The sequence below is a fragment of the Harpia harpyja genome, chromosome 1 (genome assembly GCF_026419915.1).
Source record: "Harpia harpyja isolate bHarHar1 chromosome 1, bHarHar1 primary haplotype, whole genome shotgun sequence".
NCBI lineage: Eukaryota > Metazoa > Chordata > Aves > Accipitriformes > Accipitridae > Harpia > Harpia harpyja.
The window spans coordinates 78,554,964-78,574,560 of record NC_068940.1 but is presented as its reverse complement, the minus strand read 5'-3'; the positions used below and the strand labels follow the sequence as shown (position 1 = coordinate 78,574,560).

General features: G+C 36.5%; 1 protein-coding gene across 1 annotated transcript in view; it reads right to left on the bottom strand.

The window, feature by feature from the left end:
* Positions 1-19,597, bottom strand: part of THSD7A (thrombospondin type 1 domain containing 7A) — a 290,245-nt gene that overhangs the window by 77,853 nt on the left and 192,795 nt on the right. Inside the window, exon 9 of the mRNA XM_052801303.1 lies at positions 1,803-1,994. Within this exon, the coding sequence (XP_052657263.1) occupies positions 1,803-1,994 (192 nt within the window). The remainder of the gene's footprint in view (positions 1-1,802; positions 1,995-19,597) is intronic.

Genomic DNA, 19,597 nt, shown 5'->3' with positions numbered 1-19,597 from the left:
CTTCACTACTACCTGTGTGGTTTGAGACCTGTCAATCTTTGTGATCACTCAGTGCTCATTCTGACCATTGCACAACAGACATAAATAAAATTCACACACCTAAAATCCAGGCTATGATTAACTGCTTTGCTGCATCTGCAGCCTTGTAAATTATCCTAAGTTGTGTTAAGTATCAAAGATGGAATAAAATGAGTGCTTTTTAAAAAGAAGCATAAGAAAGTGGAATCATTTTCTGGAGTAATTTAGGTTTTCACTTCTGTGGCATGCTTGTCAGGATGTTAAATTTGTGTCTCCAGTAAAACTGCATAAGCATATCGAAAATCTATTATCTTGACCTACATGGAAAAGCAAGAAGCACATGAATATATGTTTATTTGAATTATCATATGAAAATGTGACTCTGTGTTTCCCTCAAAATGAGTCCATTTGACACATTATAAACAAAGGGACAACATAAAACCAATCTTGTTTCTTATTTTAAGAGCATTTCTACTTTGTTACATAGATCCATCTAAGTAATTTATTATTTGAATCACCTACTAAAATCAGTATAGTTCTGATTGCCTCTTACATTTCTAGCAAAGGTCCCTTTCAGGGAAAAGGCTGAAAGTGCCTACTCTGCCAAATTTTTTTTTTTTTTTACAATTACCCAAATTCTGGCAAATACACAGTAGATTTTTAGCAATGAAGTTAACTGTGTTTGCAAATGGAGAAGTGTTTTGATATACGATGAAGCCTGCCCCTTTCTTTTTCCATTTCTCAAAACAGATACCCTGTTTCACTACCTCCATCCCTTACAGCTGTCACTTTTCAGCTAAATTTCATCTTAACTTGAAGTAATAAAATGCTTAACAGTTTTAAAGAAGAACTAAAACATGCATGTAAACCTTATATATTGAAGGCATTTAACTTTACTGTCAGTAATACATGTGAGTAAATGTTTTCCAAGAACTCTTTGGTGGCTATGTCTCCTTGCTCTCAGTGTTGCACAAGGCATTTATCAGTTGGACCCTGGCACACCTGATGTGGCCGTTTTAAACCATGTTACGTATAGAATACATTTTCTCTATTACCCCCCCAAAATACTTAAGAACAAAACAAAACCAGTTATAGGAAGCATGGAACATCATCAAAGAATAGCCATGAACCTATATCTAAAACCTTTTTCTTCTTCTTTATATTCCACCTATGTCTTCTCTTTGCATTTGCTCTAGATGCTGCACAAGGACCATTTGCATGAATGGAAACCATTCACATGAGTGAGGATTTGCAGGGTAAAACCAAAGTCTTACTATGAATAAAAATATTAATAGGGTAACATTAGTTACCAATTTGAACTAAGAAGCTACAAAAGCCATTTGTTAGCATTTGAACCCATTAAAACTCTCATCTTTTCAGCATTCATACTTATATCCTTCCAAATTGGACCTAAATTAGGGTTACTAACAATCCTCTATAAATATCTTTCATAAAGGCAGAGGTCTGCATAGGATAAATTGTTTGCCTTGTTTATTTTTAATAGAAAATGAGAAAAGCATATATTCAAAATCAAAACTAATATTATGCAGAATAATAAAAAATAGCAACATTAACTGAAATAAGCAAAATAAAATCTCCCCTTTAAAACAGCTTTAGGTACCATGAGTAAATGTAGGATAAGCATTTAAATAATTTTTCTATATGTAAAAAAACCCAACTCCATCTAATAATTTGTTTCTGTCGATCAAGAAATTACTTTGACATTACAAAGACAGTTGAGAATTCACAATCAAATAAGAGTCTGCAAGAGTATGCAACCTTACCTTCACCTGCATATGCCAGAATGGAGCGGGCACGCATCTGCTTCCCTTCTGTGGTTTTGCCGGAGCAGGTGTGTGAGCAGGAGGACCATGCAGACCACATGCTGAGCACACAGTCCTTTGGGCATGGAGCTTCACAGACAACTGGGATTGGGTAGATAGCATCTCTACACAGCTGCCTGTCAACCTCTTCTCCTGGGAAAGAAAAGGCCAGTAGCAGTCTATCATTTGTTAAATTAACTTAAAATGAGTGATCTAGCCCAGATGGGCACACAAATAAATTAGATTCTGTTCTTCTATATAAAAAAGGTAAATAGATTTTTTATTAAAATTACTTGTCTCCTTTGCCTTGATTCTAGAAGAACATGCTTAAACCTAGTTTAATTTGATGTTCTGCTGAAGTGAATGCCAGCCTGGGTGGTCTTTAGGCTTTCATTTTGTTAATACATATTTGATTCCACAGAAAATCCTAATGTGAATAACAGAGTATACAATACACCTATGGAAAACTGCATACATGAAAGTGCATGTACAGTAATCACCTAGTCTTCATCCACATTTGTGGGAGAAGGGGAAAAGTATCCTAACTTCCAGCTCATCCAGTTTTATAACCCAGAATTCATCCTTTGAATTGCAGCTATGCATCAAAATATGCAGAGTTGCAGTAAGCTGCAGTCAGTGTCTTGTATGGTTAGAAAGATCTTCATTTGTTAGCAAACCAGTAACACATCACTTCTTGTGTCATGGAAGTATAAAAAGATCTATGCATTTGTATTTGGTCACATCAATGTATACATTTCATTATAATAAAAAGATCCAGGTTGGTATAAATTGTTTATTAAAATACTAGCTAGTGTTTAAGTAGCAGGGCTGCTTTTGTTTTCAGTAAGGAAATCGTGGGAGCACTGTGTCTGAAATCTGTCTGAACAGCACCCTAATCGCAAAGGGGTTAGTTTTGTAAGGTGACATATGATTTCCTGATCAAATTAGTTAATATCCATTAAGTGAGGAATGAATGAATGACCACATATTCTGAGGTCAATAAGTCTCACTGACAGTGGCAAAAGCCTCAGGATAAATCTTCACTTTGGAGCAGATGATGGAAAAAATGAACTAAGGAGGGAGAGATTTCGATTCACTATTTTAGAATTATAGCCTTGTTATAATACAAACCAATTACAGAAAGTGCTTGGAACGAAAAGCACCAGGAACTGAGCAGTAGCCCGATATATAACGCCAGTTAGCAAGGAACTGTGAAAAAGTTGCTTATAAGATCACACTGGACTTCTGAGGCCCTGTTAATCATGTCCAATCAAGGCATGCATGGAAAGAGCCAGTTCATTTGTAAACATGAAACTTTTTTTTTTTTTTAATTTTCTGAAATGCGTAACATTTCAAAGTATCTGAATGCCTATTGTGCTATGTGAACCTTGCTGCACTAGGGCATGAAACCTTCTGTTGAATTATGATTCATCTACTGAAACATTATTGAAGCATACATGATCTCAACAGGACTGAACAAGAATGCTTATAGCATTGCACTTGCTACAATCCATTATGTCAACCCTTTTGTTTTAATAGCTAATATCAACAAAATAGTGTCTCATCAAGATTTGCAATGAATATAAGTCTTCGATACAGGAAAAAAATTGTTTGAAATAATCATTAAATACTCTATAATTTAATGATAAAGACATCAGCCAGTGTTAATAACTACCACCTGGATTCTGAAAAGCTAATTCAGTGAGAACTGTGTATACTGTAAATGAAGCCAAAGACCTAGAAACACTGCTTTACCCAAGTCTCAAATTAGGCTTTTACTGCTTAATAGAATAATAATAAAGTGACTCAAATACTAATCTAAACAGAAACTACATTTTTGTCATTCAAGGTTTACAAAGTCTTAAAACCTCTCAAATAAGAATCTCTCATAAACTGAGTTCCTGAAAAAAGGAGGTTCTTTAGTGCTAGTGAGAAATCATGAGTTCCAGAACTATTAACAACCAAATTCTTTATAAAAGAGGAAAAGATGAGGGCCATCCATCCAATATTATATCCCTTTAACCAGTGTCAAATAATTTACTCATACAGAATCTTTAGGAACAACAGAACTTTTGCAAATATCAATCTTCCTCGGCTCTGCAAACCAGGGAAGTCGTGCAGCTCATGCTTTTAAAATAGCCTGAAGTAGTCACAATCATCTGAATTACAAAGACCTTTGAGATCAAGTCAGTGTCAATAGCTGTATTTTCCCATATTAAAAATACAAATTTGAGCCCTGCCAAAGGCTTCATAGATCTCCCACATGAAGTTCTGCCCCCCTCACTGGACTGAATCTTTGCATCTATTGCTCTTTCTCTTGTATCACAGGTCATCACACCCTCACACCAACGCAGGAGGGATTCCTGCCTGATTCATCAGAACAGCATGTGTCTGGGTTGAAGGACAAGACAGAGGAGCAGACTGCAAACTTTTTTTCCAAAGAATAGAAAAAAAGCTACAAAAGGGATGAACCTTACTCTCAAATTGTTTCATCTCCAGGTAAGACTCAAGGAGGTATACTGCTGGGACACTTTCACACTTTGCAAGAAATACTACTATTACAATATTACTATTACAAGTATGTCATAGTGTAAACATACAATACTATATCGAGCTTATTTACTGCCTGCCAACTCAGGTGGTGTTACCTTGAAACTCAAGCTAAATTTGGGGTCACAATGAGAAATTGTGTTAAATTAGTTTTAGTCTGAGTTCATATTTCAAACAAAAAAAAGCCTTCACTCTCTCCCAAAATCAAAGCCCTCTTTCATCCTTCACCTTTACAGAGAAAATATTCTAGAAATATGTATCTTCCATATTAGCATTTAGTTTTTGTCAGCTGTCCAATCCTTATCTGATGAGTTCAACAGCACAGAAATGCAGTTGGAAGGAATGTTTTATAATGGGTACTTCTTATCTTCAGGGAAATATTTTATTTAGACCAAATTGTTTCTGACATTTCACTAATGATTTTATGAACAATTTGACCTTTGTTGCCTTCCTCTTTAAAGTGCATACTGTAGTCAACTACCAGGAACCACTCAACCATAGGCTGGGAACAATGCCAATGTAAAGACTAAAGCTAGTTAGAAAAAGTCCCATTTGAAAAAGTTTGTCATGTGCAGTCTAATATTTTATTTGAACTTTCTAGGTATACATTTATGTTGTACAAGAGTTGAAGACAGAACTCCAAAAACACAACTGAGACTCCTGCCCTGAGTTACTTATACTCTAAGCAACAGAGCAACAAAAAGTAAAAAGCAGAAAGATGAAAACAGAATATGACACTTCTATCAAGAATACTCTTCACCATTTATCCGTTGATTTGTTTATTAAAATCTGGAATCTAGCAATAGTCCATATTCAGAAACAGTGCCTACGTAGTTGAATGATATTTCTCTCTCATGCAATAGATGCACATTTTGGGCTAAAGTCTCCAAATTGCACTAAAGGGAGTGACTGCATGTAGAAATGGCAGGAGGCAAAAGAGGTTTTCTTTTTCAAGGATTTAAAATGTCAAAAACTGTTTAAACCTTTGCTGGGATTTTTTACAGATTTGTATCACTAGTAAAGAGTGCCGAGGAGATAGCCTTTCAAATCCACATCTCTTCCTTGAACTGTTTTGGTGGATCCAGCTAGACAATCAGCAAAGCAAGTCATTAAATTAAAACCTTCTTGTGGCCACCTCCTTGGTGTGAAGACCTTCTAGTATGTATGCACACACCAGAGCCACTGTTGAACTACTGAATTATTTAATTGCTTTAAAACAAACAACAACACCCCCCCCCCCAAACCAACCACCAACCAACCAACCCCCAACCTCCCTACTGAATAGGCAAATTTTTTACAGATTAGGGAAGTAGCCTGTGAATAGCATTCAGGAGGACTGGCTAACTATTCATAAGTATCAGACTGTATTCATACCACCATTCTTGTTTTATTACATTCACAAAGCAGATATGGTATCCATGAAAATTTGGTCTAGATGCTAAAGGTTGGACTAGACCACAGAAGACCTATGTTCTCCGTTTAATGTAGTTGAATCATGTCACTCCTTTGTGTTTTTGTTTACTCACCTGTAAAATGTGTCTGATATTTAAGTTGCCTGTAAAATGCTTTAAGAGCTTTCCAATGGGAAGCATTTCTAGAGCTGGTATCACTAGAGAGACATGGTACATGGTAAGGAAACCCTCTTGCCTATTGTGCATCTTTTAATATGATGCATGCTTCAGTGCACAGTAAAAAATTGTTGTCAAATTCTGACCTGTAGTAAATGGAAAGGCAAGTGCTTAACAGAAGGCAAAATTTTTTTAAAGCCTTAAAATGAACAGTAAAATCACTGCAAGATTCAATGAGGCATAGAGAACAACTAAAAAAGTCAACGTAAAATAAAAATGCTCCTGGAGTCCTACGCAATAAGGCAATTAACTTCATCTCAGCCCTGTGCCTCGAAACCAGCTATAGTCTCTGAAAGGCTGAACTATAACCTGATATAAACTAAGTAAAAAATTGACAATAAAATCACAATAAATGGGATCAAATCAAGAGAGTGCTTTGAACATTAATGTTGAACATTATTTTTTAAATACCTGTCTAGTCAGCAAAGGACAGGAATATCACGCAGTAGTAAAACAAATCTTGCAGTTATATTTTGAAGGTCATAAAAAGTAATGACAGCAACTGAGCCTAAATGCTAAAACTGCAGACTTTGGACCCTGTATTGCTTAGTCGAACGTGTTCAAATTCACTAGTATATCTGCAAGTCTAAGAAAAAAAAAGGCTCAGTTATGCCAATATCTTCTTTTTGTGGCTCCTGGTAGCCAACATATGATAGTCTGCTTATAAGTACAACAGACCACAGGAAACTACAGAATGTCATTCAAGTGCTTTTAAAACTGCACATTAAAAATGAGGATGTAAAAATACAAAAGGATGGAAAAGACTGCTAGTTCAGAGCACTGCATGATCTGGATGTACTGGTGTCATGGTTTAACCCCAGCCAGCAACTAAGCACCACGCAGCCGCTCACTCACTTCCTCCCCCACCCAGTGGGACGGGGGAGAAAATCGGGAAAAGAAGTAAAACTTGTGGGTTGAGATAAGAATGGTTTAATAGAATAGAAAAGAAGAAACTAATAATGACAATGATAACATTAATAAAATGACAACAGTAGTAATAAAAGCATTGGAATGTACAAATGATGCACAATGCAATTGCTCACCACCCGCCAACCGACGCCCAGCTAGTCCCCAGGTGGCAATCCCTCCACCCCCACTCCCCCTAGTTGATATACTAGACATGACATCACATGGTATGGAATATCCCTTTGGCCAGTTTGGGTCAGCTGTCCTGGCTGTGTCCCCTCCCAACTTCTTGTGCCCCTCCAGCCTTCTTGCTGGCTGGGCATGAGAAGCTGAAAAATCCTTGACTTCTTAGTCTAAACACTACTTGGCAACAACTGAAAACATCAGTGTGTTATCAACATTATTCTCATACCTAGCTCAAAAATATAGCACTATAGCAGCTGCTAGGAAGACAATTAACTCTATCCCAGCTGAAACCAGGACAACTGGTCATACATACTAGGGTATATACTGTGTTGTATGTATGTGACTATATCAGTTATAGGCATCAATGTCTTGGCTGATGCCTCTCTTACCAGTTTTCTTATCTGGCCAGTGAAGCTGGAAAAGAGGCACACAATGTGTCATCCATTGGAAAACTTCTGGGCACCTGGAATACCTGGCAAGGTACCCCAGAGATCAATTTTCAAAGTGCTCAGTGGTTGCAGGGGAAGAAGGCCTTGTTATTATTCAGTTGCCTTCAGTAATACCTCTAAGCATGGAGGCTGCAGGAAAAAATGTAGTTAGTTCACAAGATGTTAAAAGCTGTGAGCTGTGCTGGTTGCCATTTACTGCTTCCTTCCTTCCCCGTGTAGAAAAATAATCAACAGGAAAGTATTGCACTGCCTCCTGTATGGGCTGTAAAGGCCGAAATGGCTAACGAGACTGTTCTTTATCTTGAATTCCCATGCAGGTTCCCATATGCATTCCTCCCACATGAGGACCTACACGTGTCCTCACGCTGACTCCTACGTCAGTCTTCAAATGTGTTGAACGACCTCCTCAGACTGGCTGAGGAGCCAAAGCTGGTATGTGGACTCTGCCCATCAAGAACAAAATATGCATATCTATATTCAAAACTTAGTAACACCAGATCTGTGGTATATGCGCAGTCCTGTTTTTCACATGGAACTGACTTTAACCACTCTCCGTACCCGAAGTTACTAAAGCATATGCTTTTCCACTAAAAAGTTTGTACATGCTACAATTTTACAATTTTTGCATTATTCCTGTAGATATACAAAGATAGTTTGACTAGAAGAGGGGAAAATGCTTTTTTTTTTTTTTAATTTTCCTACAATTCTGAAGTGCCTAAATGTCTGTTTTAATTATAACTCAGGGCAGAAAATAAGCAGGAAAAGATCAGTCTAAAATCTAATTGCCTCAAAGTTACAAGAACATCATGACTAGAATGTAACAGTATAGAAAAAAGCACTGAGTTTAACTGTCATTATTCTAAAGAAAATTAAAAAAACAACTTCAAGAGAACCACTGAAATAATAGAAAACTTACAAATGTATCCAAATTTGAAATTCTACACTAGACTTTCATTAGTAATAACCTTGTCTGCACATCGGCTGATTAGTCTAATGCAAAATGGGAAATTCTTCACATTACAGAAAAGCTATTAAATTTATCAAAAAACATACATTTTTCAGATTCCAGGAAACTTTATATCTGTTAATAAGCAGATAATAGTCAATCACCAGGATAAACCAACATTATCATTTTCATTTCTAAAACTATTGCATTTCTTTCAAATCACTGAGTGCTTACCAGTCGCCAAAGTTCACCACAAAAGGAAAAATCCTGCCTGCCTAGCATGAACTGTCACAGCAGATTAACTTTTCCTTCCAAACCACGGTGCTGCAGCAGTAGTGTGGATTTTTCTTTTTTCAATGATCAGAAGATGTAGACAACTCTGTTGTGAACTATGCATAGGAAAAAGTGTAAGCCCATATACTACTTTCATTCAAATTCTGTCCTTTTGCATAATCAGGCACTTGCGATCTGTCTTCCTCAAATCTCCTTATCTTACTTCAACTTTATCAGAACTGCTGATTGGAGATTCAGTCTCATACCATGACTGTATTTTTTTGGTAATTCTATTTGTTTTGTTGTTTGATTGTGGGTTTTTTTCTTATACAAGAGGAACTCTCTGAGGAAAGCTGTCTTTCTCATAGCACATGTCTCTAATTAAAATGCATACACGACTGCAAAAGGCTGACCCAGATTTTTCAGTAGGAAGAATTTAGAAGTTAATCTCTGAAAACCTAATTAAATAAGCCCCAGAAAGGGGAAACAATAATATTTACATGCAGTTCATCATTTACCATCTTGTTTAGCCCAACAATCTTAAGAGTATTTGGAGGAAAAAAAAAAAGCACCACATGCAATAGTGTCTGACTGACAGACCAACTTTTGCTCTTGAATCAGTTCAATACTTGTATATAACACATACTTTGAAAGACATTAGGAAACTTTAAATGTTTTATTAATCCCAGCAGCCTTTATAACATGTTGATGATGTTTATTCATGTCTGCTCCAAAGATAAAGGCTGTCAACATAAGCTTTAATGTTAGTAAAATGGCAGTGTCCTTGAAAACAGTGGCAACACTAAGTTACCTTGTATGTAATTATTTTCTGTTCTAGTTCCTGAATGACCAGCTGTCAAAAAGTCTCTCTGCATGAGGTAGATTGATAAATTTTCAACATTTTGAAAAATTTTTAACCTCTCTAATTACTGAACATAAAGCAACATTAACCTACAATTTATATTCTCAATATGTTCTACTTCATTGGCTCTGAAGTTTTTCAACAAATACATTGTGAAAAGATGGTGTATTTTTCCTTTGTATTATGCTTATCAAGCGAAGTTTCTGCATTCATTGCTATTGCTTAGGTGCCTAGCTGGTAGCTCCAAGTGTTAAATCAGTTGCTAATTCCCTAATCACATGCTTCTCTCGCAATTGCTTTTGCTAAGTAGCATTTGCATTTAATTAAGTACGTCTTAATTAGTTGATGGTTAATATTGGTGAAGTAATTTTCTTTTAAGAAGCCTAAGCAGAAATGGCACTGATTTCAATAAAGACAAATACACTAGTTTCTCACATCTGTTCATTATGCAAAAATGAAAGAAAGTTGGTCTAATAGTTTAATGATGTGAAAACATTGTAGGATTGTAAACTGTTTGATTTGGTGATTTGTGTGGGAAACATTACCGTGGTTTTGGTTTCAATGTAGAATTTCAAGTAGTATCATACAGACTATTCCTTCCTAAAAGAAAAATTATAAACATGATACTTTGGCCACTTATTTAAAAAAACATCATGAATCTCATAAACCTGGAGGGATTTTTTTTTTTTTAAATGAGAAACTTGCTAGCACAAGCACATATACCATCATACTTACACATTTAACATGATTGCACACACAAACCAGCGACATAGAAAAGGCCACTGACTACTCCCCTTTCACTAAGCAAATACTGGAAGATCTGAATACCTTTTAAAATGTAATCTTAAATTTTAAAATGTGGTTTTGAATTTTTTTAAGCAAACATTTGCAAGGAAAAATGACTGATAATGGCAGGAACTAATACTATACAAAAGGAAAACAGTTGGAGCTTAGAAACCCACCATATCCGGTGTTTCTCAAATCAAAGATCACAACATGTCAACACACTTAAGGATCTTTTTAAGATTTTCTATTCATTAACGAGATGAAACACCACATTTTACAAGCAATAACTTCCTGTTGATGACTGTGTGCAATTTTCCTCATGTATTCACCTTATGGGAAAAGAAATTTTGACGAGTAGGAAGAAAGTGGCTTCAATAACCCCCACATTCATGCAGAAATCTAATTCCAACAACAGTACCTGAGCACTTCTGCTCCTTTTCTGTAACCACACCAGTAAATGCTACTACTACACCTCAGCTACAACTTAGAGTAGCATGTGTTTGCTAACTTTCTGTCATGCTTTAAGCCCAGCCAGTTACTAAGCACCACGAGGCCGCTCACTCACTCCTCCCCATCAGCTACGGTGGGATGAGAAGAAAATATAAAGAAAACCTGTGGGTCGAGACAAGGACAGGGAGGGATCACTCACTACTTATGGTCATGGGCAAAAGACAGGCTCAACTTGGGGAAGAAACAAAATCAATTTAATTTACTACAAATCAAATCAAAACAAGGATACTGAGAAGTAAAACCTTAGAACACCTTCCCCCCACCCCTCCCTCCTTCCCGGCTCAACTCCACTCCCAATTTTCTCTACCTCCTCCCCCTGGCGGTGCAGGAGGAGGGGAAATAGGGGTTGGGGTCAGTTCATCACACGTTGTCTCTGCCGCACCTTCCTCCTCAGGGGGAGGACTCCTCACTCTTCCCCTGCTCCAGTGTGGGGTCCCTCGCACAGGAGACAGTCCTTCACAAACTTCTCCGACGTGAGTCCTTCCCACGGGCTGCAGTTCTTCATGAACTGCTCCAGCATGGTCCTTTCCACAGGCCGATCCTCAGTCACAGACTGCTCCAGCACGGGCTTTCCCATGGAGTCACGGCCATCTTCAGGGGTATCCACCTGCTCTGGCATGGGCTTCTCCCTGGGCTGCAGGTGGGCATCTGCTCCCCTGCTCACCTCTGCCCCCTCCTTCTTCACTGACCTCGCTGTCTGCAGAGGGGTTTCTCCCACATACCACTTCCCTCTCTGCTGCAGGTTCCCTTCTTAAATCTGTTATCCCAGAGGCACTACCACCGTCACTGATGGGCTCAGCCTTGGCCAGCGGTGGGTCTGACTTGGAGCCGGGGAAGTTTCTAGCAACTTCTCACAGGACCCACCCCTGTAGCCCCTCTCCTGCTACCAAAACCACACCACACAAACCGAAAACACCTTCCCCACAACACAGTGTATTAGCAGCTATGTAGAAAGAATGCAGAAGCAGGTAACCCCCTGCAAGTGGTTTATAGGAAAGCTAAAAGATGTGAAAGGCATTCTGCTACAGAGGTAAGACAGTTCTATTTCCAAAACTTCTTCCCTGTTGTAAGCTCCTCCAAAGTTTCAAACACACAAATTTCAAGAAAAGTGAATCACTGCTAAGAAATCCAGTTCAGGATTCCTTACTGCATCATGTAAAGGTAAGGTTTTGCACCATATACAGAACAGTTACAGGAATAATCAAACCCAAAATAACACACCTTACTTTGAAATGACAGCAATAAATGGACAACTCTGAAACAAAAATTAAGAACATATTTTAAAGACATATAATTTCTGCTAAAATTGCTTCAGATGGGAAATATCTTTGGATGTTCTTTGTATGTAACTGGTTAAGAATAATGAACTCACACCTTCAGATGCAATATTAATGCTTCCAATAATCCCATTTTCATGTCTGGTAATAGAAGAACATATGTACCTTTATTTATATTGGAGTTATCTACCTGGATTACAGTCACGTAGATAAAGTCTAAATCTGACAGAGGGAAATAAAATCAGGGAAAGGAATTTCGTTATCCAAATAATATTGTTTCAATCTAAAATGCAGTGTCATCTGGCCAGATCAAACAACAGTATGAAAAAATAATATTCCGTAACTATGTTAACTCAGAAATATACAATAATCTGAGGTGTTTGGCTGGGGAAAAAACCTTACTTTTTTTCCATTAAAGTGCAAACTTCTTATTTATGCTTGAATTCTTTACTCAATGAGAATGAGAAAAGTGGAAGAAACTCTGCTCCCTGTCATCTTAACAAGAACATTTTATGGTATCCACTTTCAAACTTTACCTCTTATTCCTTTATCCCCTCTTTTATTTTTCACTATGCTTTGCTAGATTTACTCGGGTTGAAAAACTAAATTACATACATTTCACCCGGAAAATATGGAAAAAGGTTTTCCAATTCTCCCTGTATTTGTTTACATAATTTTGTAAGGTAGTGGTGGTGGTGACAGCCACAGTATCAGTTCCCCCAAGCATACATAAATCACTTGGCTACCTGTGAAGCTCCCAATTAATAAATAAACAAACAAACATGAGGTCAGTTCCTTCACTATACACACAGAGACACACTGAGGGTGTCTTACAGCACTAACTATGGCTTAAAAAGTAACAGAGCCTTTTTATCTCTGACACAATACTATAAGTTATTGAGTGCTTACTTTGTATTATGCATCAAAGACTAATGGAAAACTCTTCTTGCAGGTGATACCTTCTTTGAATTTTCACTACTTCTGATACCACTGAATAACCACCAGCATGAAAGAGGCTGTATCTGAACTATTAGTGATAATGTATCACTGAAAAAGACTGATCTAAGTAGGAATACTGAAGAATTAATCCAAATTAATTAAAATGGGACTTTGAAGGAGATTAGTTAAACTGTATTAACATTTTGTATAGCTATCCTTATTCAGAATGAAAGAGAAAATTCTTAACAAATAGAATTAAGGCCACCTTAATTCTGAATAAGAGGATTCACATACACATTTAATATAGTTTAATATTTTTGCAGTTAATTTGGATCACCTTTCCTAAGTGTCTCCATGCAGACAAGAGGAAGTAAACAAAAACTCAAACATGATATGCCTTTAGTTGAAAATCTGCTATACTTTATGCCATAGTAGATTGTACCACAGGGATAGTAGTCCAATATTTCTAATAAAGAGCCCAGAAGAGTACCTACACATTGCCTAACAACAGGAGTAAGATTTTCCTACTGCTTGACAGGTAGTTGAAGCATTTCCATGGTTCATTTGCCAATGTAGTCTTTCTGAGAACGATAAGGAACAGAGAATACAAGTGTATTGATCATAACCAAGCACAGTTGCCTTCTCGTGTCAAATAAGCCAATCAAACGTCATCTTGATATGAAAGAAAAAGTAAGTTTGATGACAGGCTATGGTCCCACTGAGAATAAAATCAATATCAGTCATGGGACCAAGTGGGATCAATATGTCAGACCAATAGGTCATTTTAAGCAGAACGGGGAAAGGAAGGGAAAAGTGCTGACAGAGCTATAAGGAAACAAGAAGACACAGTGCAACTCTGGAGGATGAGATCACTTGAAAATCTACAATATATTTCTAAGAACACTTGCCAAAAGCACCAACTCACCTTAAAAAGATGTAGCTGATCCCACGATCAACTGGACATTCTCATAAACTTTTCCCAATCAAGCCACAAATCATATAGTGACAAAAAGAGATAGAAATATGACTTCAAAAATAAAATTAAAAAATACTTTCTCCATTTGTTGCAAAATGTTACAGAAACTCTATTGTGTTTAACAGTGAAAAAAATTCCTTTGACAGACTTTAGAAATATTGGTAGTGTTATTTTGAACATTGGTAATAGTACAAATTAAAATACCTGGATATAAAAATGCAACATGTATCTATTTTAGCATTGCAATATATCTTTTTGTTTAAAAGCTCAAAATTAAGTGGAGAACAAGTCCAAGAATGGCAATGGAATGTCAACGACTTCAAACCAGTTCAATTAGAAATGATAATTCTGATGTGCTGAGTTAAGAATAGAAGCATAGAAAGGAAATAATAGACAAGACTACAAAAACAGTAGCATGAAAACAATGTGACAGCTCCACTAATGTCAGTAAAATGACTGTGCTTGCCACAGTCAATCTTTTCAACAATTTCCTACACTGAGGTACTAATCTGCATATTTTAAACAGCTACCTTAAACGGCCTGGTTTTCAAGAAACACTAAATATCCATAACTTTCATGAACCTTCAGGCTTCTCATTTTCTGCATAAGTATGAGTTTTGGAGGATAACTTTATAAATTTAAGCTTAGAAGTTCACAAAGTTGCATCATAAATTGATTCATAAATACTCCAGCACTGCAGTTTCATCACCAAGTATTTTCCTAGAATTTGGCCACCAACATTTTAATGTTATTCCACTCTCCAATGCAAGAGCATAACCCACAGCTGAAGACAATGACTAATGGCATGCAGCTGACAGAATATTAGACGAATTTTTCAGTTTGTCAATTATCTAATATTTTATAACTAGACAGTGAATTTGCACCAAGTTTACAACTATGCATTCATAAATATCTGTGATACCTTTTGCCACACAAATATACCTGTAACTCAAAAGGGGGGTTAAGAGAATAAGAAAAATTATTTCATGTAGTAAAAGATGATTGCAAACATTTTCTTTGCATTATTCATCCAGTTGCAGCTAGTAAAGAGTTGTCACTGTACATGTAATCTGACAGCTCAACTCAATCACAGTTAGAACACAGGACCCAAGAGGTGTAAAAGAGATCACTGCCACTGTCATGTTTACACATTTCTGAGAAACAGTTTTAAAATTAATTTCATGGATGCTTCTGTCTGTGTCCTACTACTGGCAGATAAAATGCAGTCTTTGGAGAACACCTTTTTATCTATCTTGCAATGAGTATCTTCTCATCATTACAAGTGGAAGGCACAGTATACCTTTAGGGAGCTCAGACTGTGAATTAATCTTGTCTTTTGGAAACATTTTCATAACTGATTCCTCTCTAGAAGACTAAAACTAACCTATCCTTTCGACTTTTCCTTTCTCCTGGCCTCTCAGTATATGGATTCAGAGAACGAGCTCTCAGGAAAGCAAACAGAGGTAAATACCACTACATCTTATAAACCTATGCTAAATTAAGGAAATAATACAATAACATTGTCACACAACAAAAACAGAAGTAGCAGGAACACATCTGCAAGTATAGGTACATTATAATTTTCCTACTTTGTTAATAAGTTATACAAGCTAACGTCCTAAAGTCACAGAAATCTGACAGTTTTCACTGCAGTTTTGTTCCTACTCAGAGAAATCAGCTGTACCCTGGAAACATCCTTCCCCTACTAGAAGGACATCACTGGTTTTCTATAAGCCTCCCACAAGATTTAAGATGCTTCTAGCTAGTATTTTTCTTTTTCCCCCTCTTAAAAAAAAGAAAAAATTCCCTTCTGAGACATTCAGAATAAGAGATTTGATGTAGATTCTATTTAATATTTTTTCTCTGGAAAACACTAATGAAGCAATTTGCTATTTATAAAATAACATCAGTACCAGTAAAGGATGTCTCAAATAAGTAAAATTAAAACCAAACATCTGATAACTCCTAGGGCAAGATTACATAGCTAATCCATAAATTACCTCCAAAATTATGTCAAGAAACCAAACAGCAGTAAATGCCAGAATTAAAGTTGCCTTTGTATAATGCAGTTTTTTAAATTGCATAATCACATGTTTATTATTTTTCCACTGGGTCCCTTCCTCCTTCAGTTCACAGATTTGAAACTCCTTAATGAGTAGCTATTTGGTATTTTTAGTTTCTCTTTGTTCAAGGCATGAGCCTATGTTTTATTTACTACATATTAATTAAAGGTGTTATTAAAACAGAATTGGTAATTTTCCTAAGATCTTTCTGTCATGGCTATCAAACACCCACCAATACATTTATTTGCAGAACATTCAAGATGTGACAGGTCAATATTATTTATATTTTGCTGATGCTGAACAAAAGCAGAGCAAAATTAAACCCTGAAGAATGAGACAACTAAGGCTAATTGTCTCAAAGACAAAGCATTCATTACTACAAAATGCCCACTTAATCCCCAAAGGAGATATATCCATTTCACAAATAAGTAGCAGGTTCTGTGGGGAAAATGTCATGTAGGCACAATTAAATAATTAAAGACTTCCATCTGATACATTTGCATAAGGACCAGACAAACAACCTTAATTCCCTAATGTTTGAGGGCTTGGCTTTGCAACCTAAAATACTTAATTTTGACATAATATTCTTTTCCAATTTTCTAGTTTAAAACAGAAGCCAAATGAAAAATAGTACTTCTGCCATGGGTATTACACTGACTCTGGACAGTTACTGCTCTGCCAGGTGATCTCTGGGCCAAAAGCAGCAGCAGACTATAGTGTGCTGTGTTCCAGCTCTAGAAGTGATGAGCTTCCTTCTTTCTTCCCCTTCTCTGACTTATTATCCAGCCTTATTTTCTCCAGGCACTAATCCCAGTCTGTCACCTCACTTTCCCTTTCACCCAGCCCTGCCAAGTTCTCTCCAGCTGCTTGTCAAATCCTCCCTTGGGCTGACCGTCACCAGACTGAATCCTTCCCCAAATTCATTCCTAATCCCTGCCACATAGAGACATTTAATAACTTCCTTTGAGTTCCTTACTTGCTCTCAGTAAACTGTCCTGGAGGAAACTAGGGTCAAATTCTACCTTTCCCCGGCTCTTAACCTCATTGCTTCGTCAGTGCCAGTTTCTCCCTCTTGTCTTCCATCCCTCTTTTCACCAGATCCCAAGTACAAATCTATTCCTTTCCCTCTGCATTGGGTTTGTGACTCTACATAGCTGAAACCCTACCAAAAGCTACCTGCACCCCAAAATTTGGAACAGATCACTAGGAACACTGGAGAGACTGGGATCCTCAGTTGTTTGCTCCGATTTGGAGTAATCACTGTGGCTGAGTACCTTTTACTCTTAGTTTGAAGTTTTTTAAGTATTCAGTGGAGATGGTGCTTGCGCAGTGAACAGGAGTTCCAAGAACTGCAAAATGACACAGCTTATCTCAAGGCTCTTTAAGTTGCCACTGGAACAGTTATCTTGTGAAATCAAATACTTCTTGGCAGATAAGAGTGGTTTTACATTAGTCAGTACTCAACATAAATTATGATCTGAAAGAAAGGTCAGACAATGACCTGCTTAAGGCTGGAAGTACTGAGAATAAAATTCCTTTTTATTCCGCATCAATGTGACTGGCTAATGATGTTTTAATCATCACCATTTATCAACACACTAGTTTCATAGCTTTGAAGTTTTATAACATTTATTAAAAAAATTTACCATTAGCATGCAGGTTGTCAGAAAATATAAATAGGCCTGTGCAAGCTTTTTCTCTTAGATGGAAAATTGACTCCCATCAAATCTAATGAGAGGATACTATCTTAGAACATTTTATTATAAAGATTAATGATTAATACTGTGTAATATAATCTTCCAAGATAGTAGTATTTAATTTATAACTATGTAACATTATTTTTATATATAACGTTATTAAATGTAACATTATCTCTTCTGAGTATGTTTTGTAAAAATATTTAAAGTATTTTCTGGGTCTGTACTAGGGAGTTAACACATGACACACAAATCCAAAACCAAAGAAGTTCAATACTGGGTCTATAAATCTCTATAAATCCAGTTTTATAATCCATCCGTCAGACTATAAACCCTTTTTTTTTTCTTGTTTCATAACAGCATAATTTGAAGTAACAAATGGAAAGATTGTAAAGCATTAAACTGACCTTCCTAAAAAAACGATTGTTTTGAAATGTATCTACAATTATCCCTCTCTGTATTCTTACTATGATGAAGCTTGGCGACTAGTCAGCATTGGGTTACTGTTTTGCAGGCTGCTACGTAAATCAAAATTTATGAATCAAAGTCCTCCCCTCCTAATTTACCCACTGCTATTACAAGCATTCTTGCAATATCCTACTTTTCCATCTGGTTGTGCCATCAAAAACAAAAGCAGGTTATTACAAGTGTGCATCACATGAAACCCGTAATTGCACTCACTGTGGTATATTTCCAAAATATTTGTGCTTCCCACTATGGCAACTTCTACTCCTATATGTCCAATAAATTTTAAGTACACCAATACAGCTTCTCAGCAAAGATGTTATAGTACTTTTTAGAAGTAAACATGCCAAAACCCAGCAAACTTATCTGACTAGACAGTCAAATTATGATCCATGACACAAGAAGAAGATTTTGGTAATTAAGTTGGCCCACCTATTTTTAACTTAATTATATTCTTTATGAACATTAGTGTCTCTGCAGGCATTGTCCATACCAAGTGCAACTCTGTCTTCAAAAATATATGATAAATTGGAAACAAGGGTCTATTGCACTGTCATAAGTGATAATTGTTTATTGTGTTATGCAGATGAAACTCTGGGTTTGTTTTACTCATCTCTTTAATTGAAATCATTGCATCACATTCCAGGCCAACTAGTAAAGACATTGATAAAGCAAGTGATGTCATCCTATATAATGAAATCACTTCATGTTATACAAACACTAAAAGCACCCATTCTTATACAGAACTTAATGGGGATATGTCCACTTTCCTAATGTCGAGATGAGAGACAAAAAGGAATTGGTATGACATATTAAACGTGACCTTTTATTGACAGAAGAAGTATCAATTATCAAACTTCCTGAGAACTGAAATAGGATAGTTTAAGCAGTAGTGTGCACTAATTTTTCCTTATATTCCTTTATACTAAATGAAGCAAATCTTGGTAAAAACAAATGCCTTATAGATTTCATATCTTACGTGTTTACAGTGAAGAACAAAGTGTGCATCTTACATTTGATTTAAATGCCTCAGATGGTCAGCCAAAAAGCTGCCAGGCAGAAAAGAACAATTCAAATCAATTCTGTAATGACGTTAGCTAGGAAATTAATATTGGGAAATGATGACTAATGCCCATATAACCAAGTTCCTGTAAGCATAAGGCAGTATGCGCTGAAAGAAACTGCCATTAGCTACTGTATTTTTCTACTAATTGAATGCTGAGCACTGGGCAGATTTTGATCT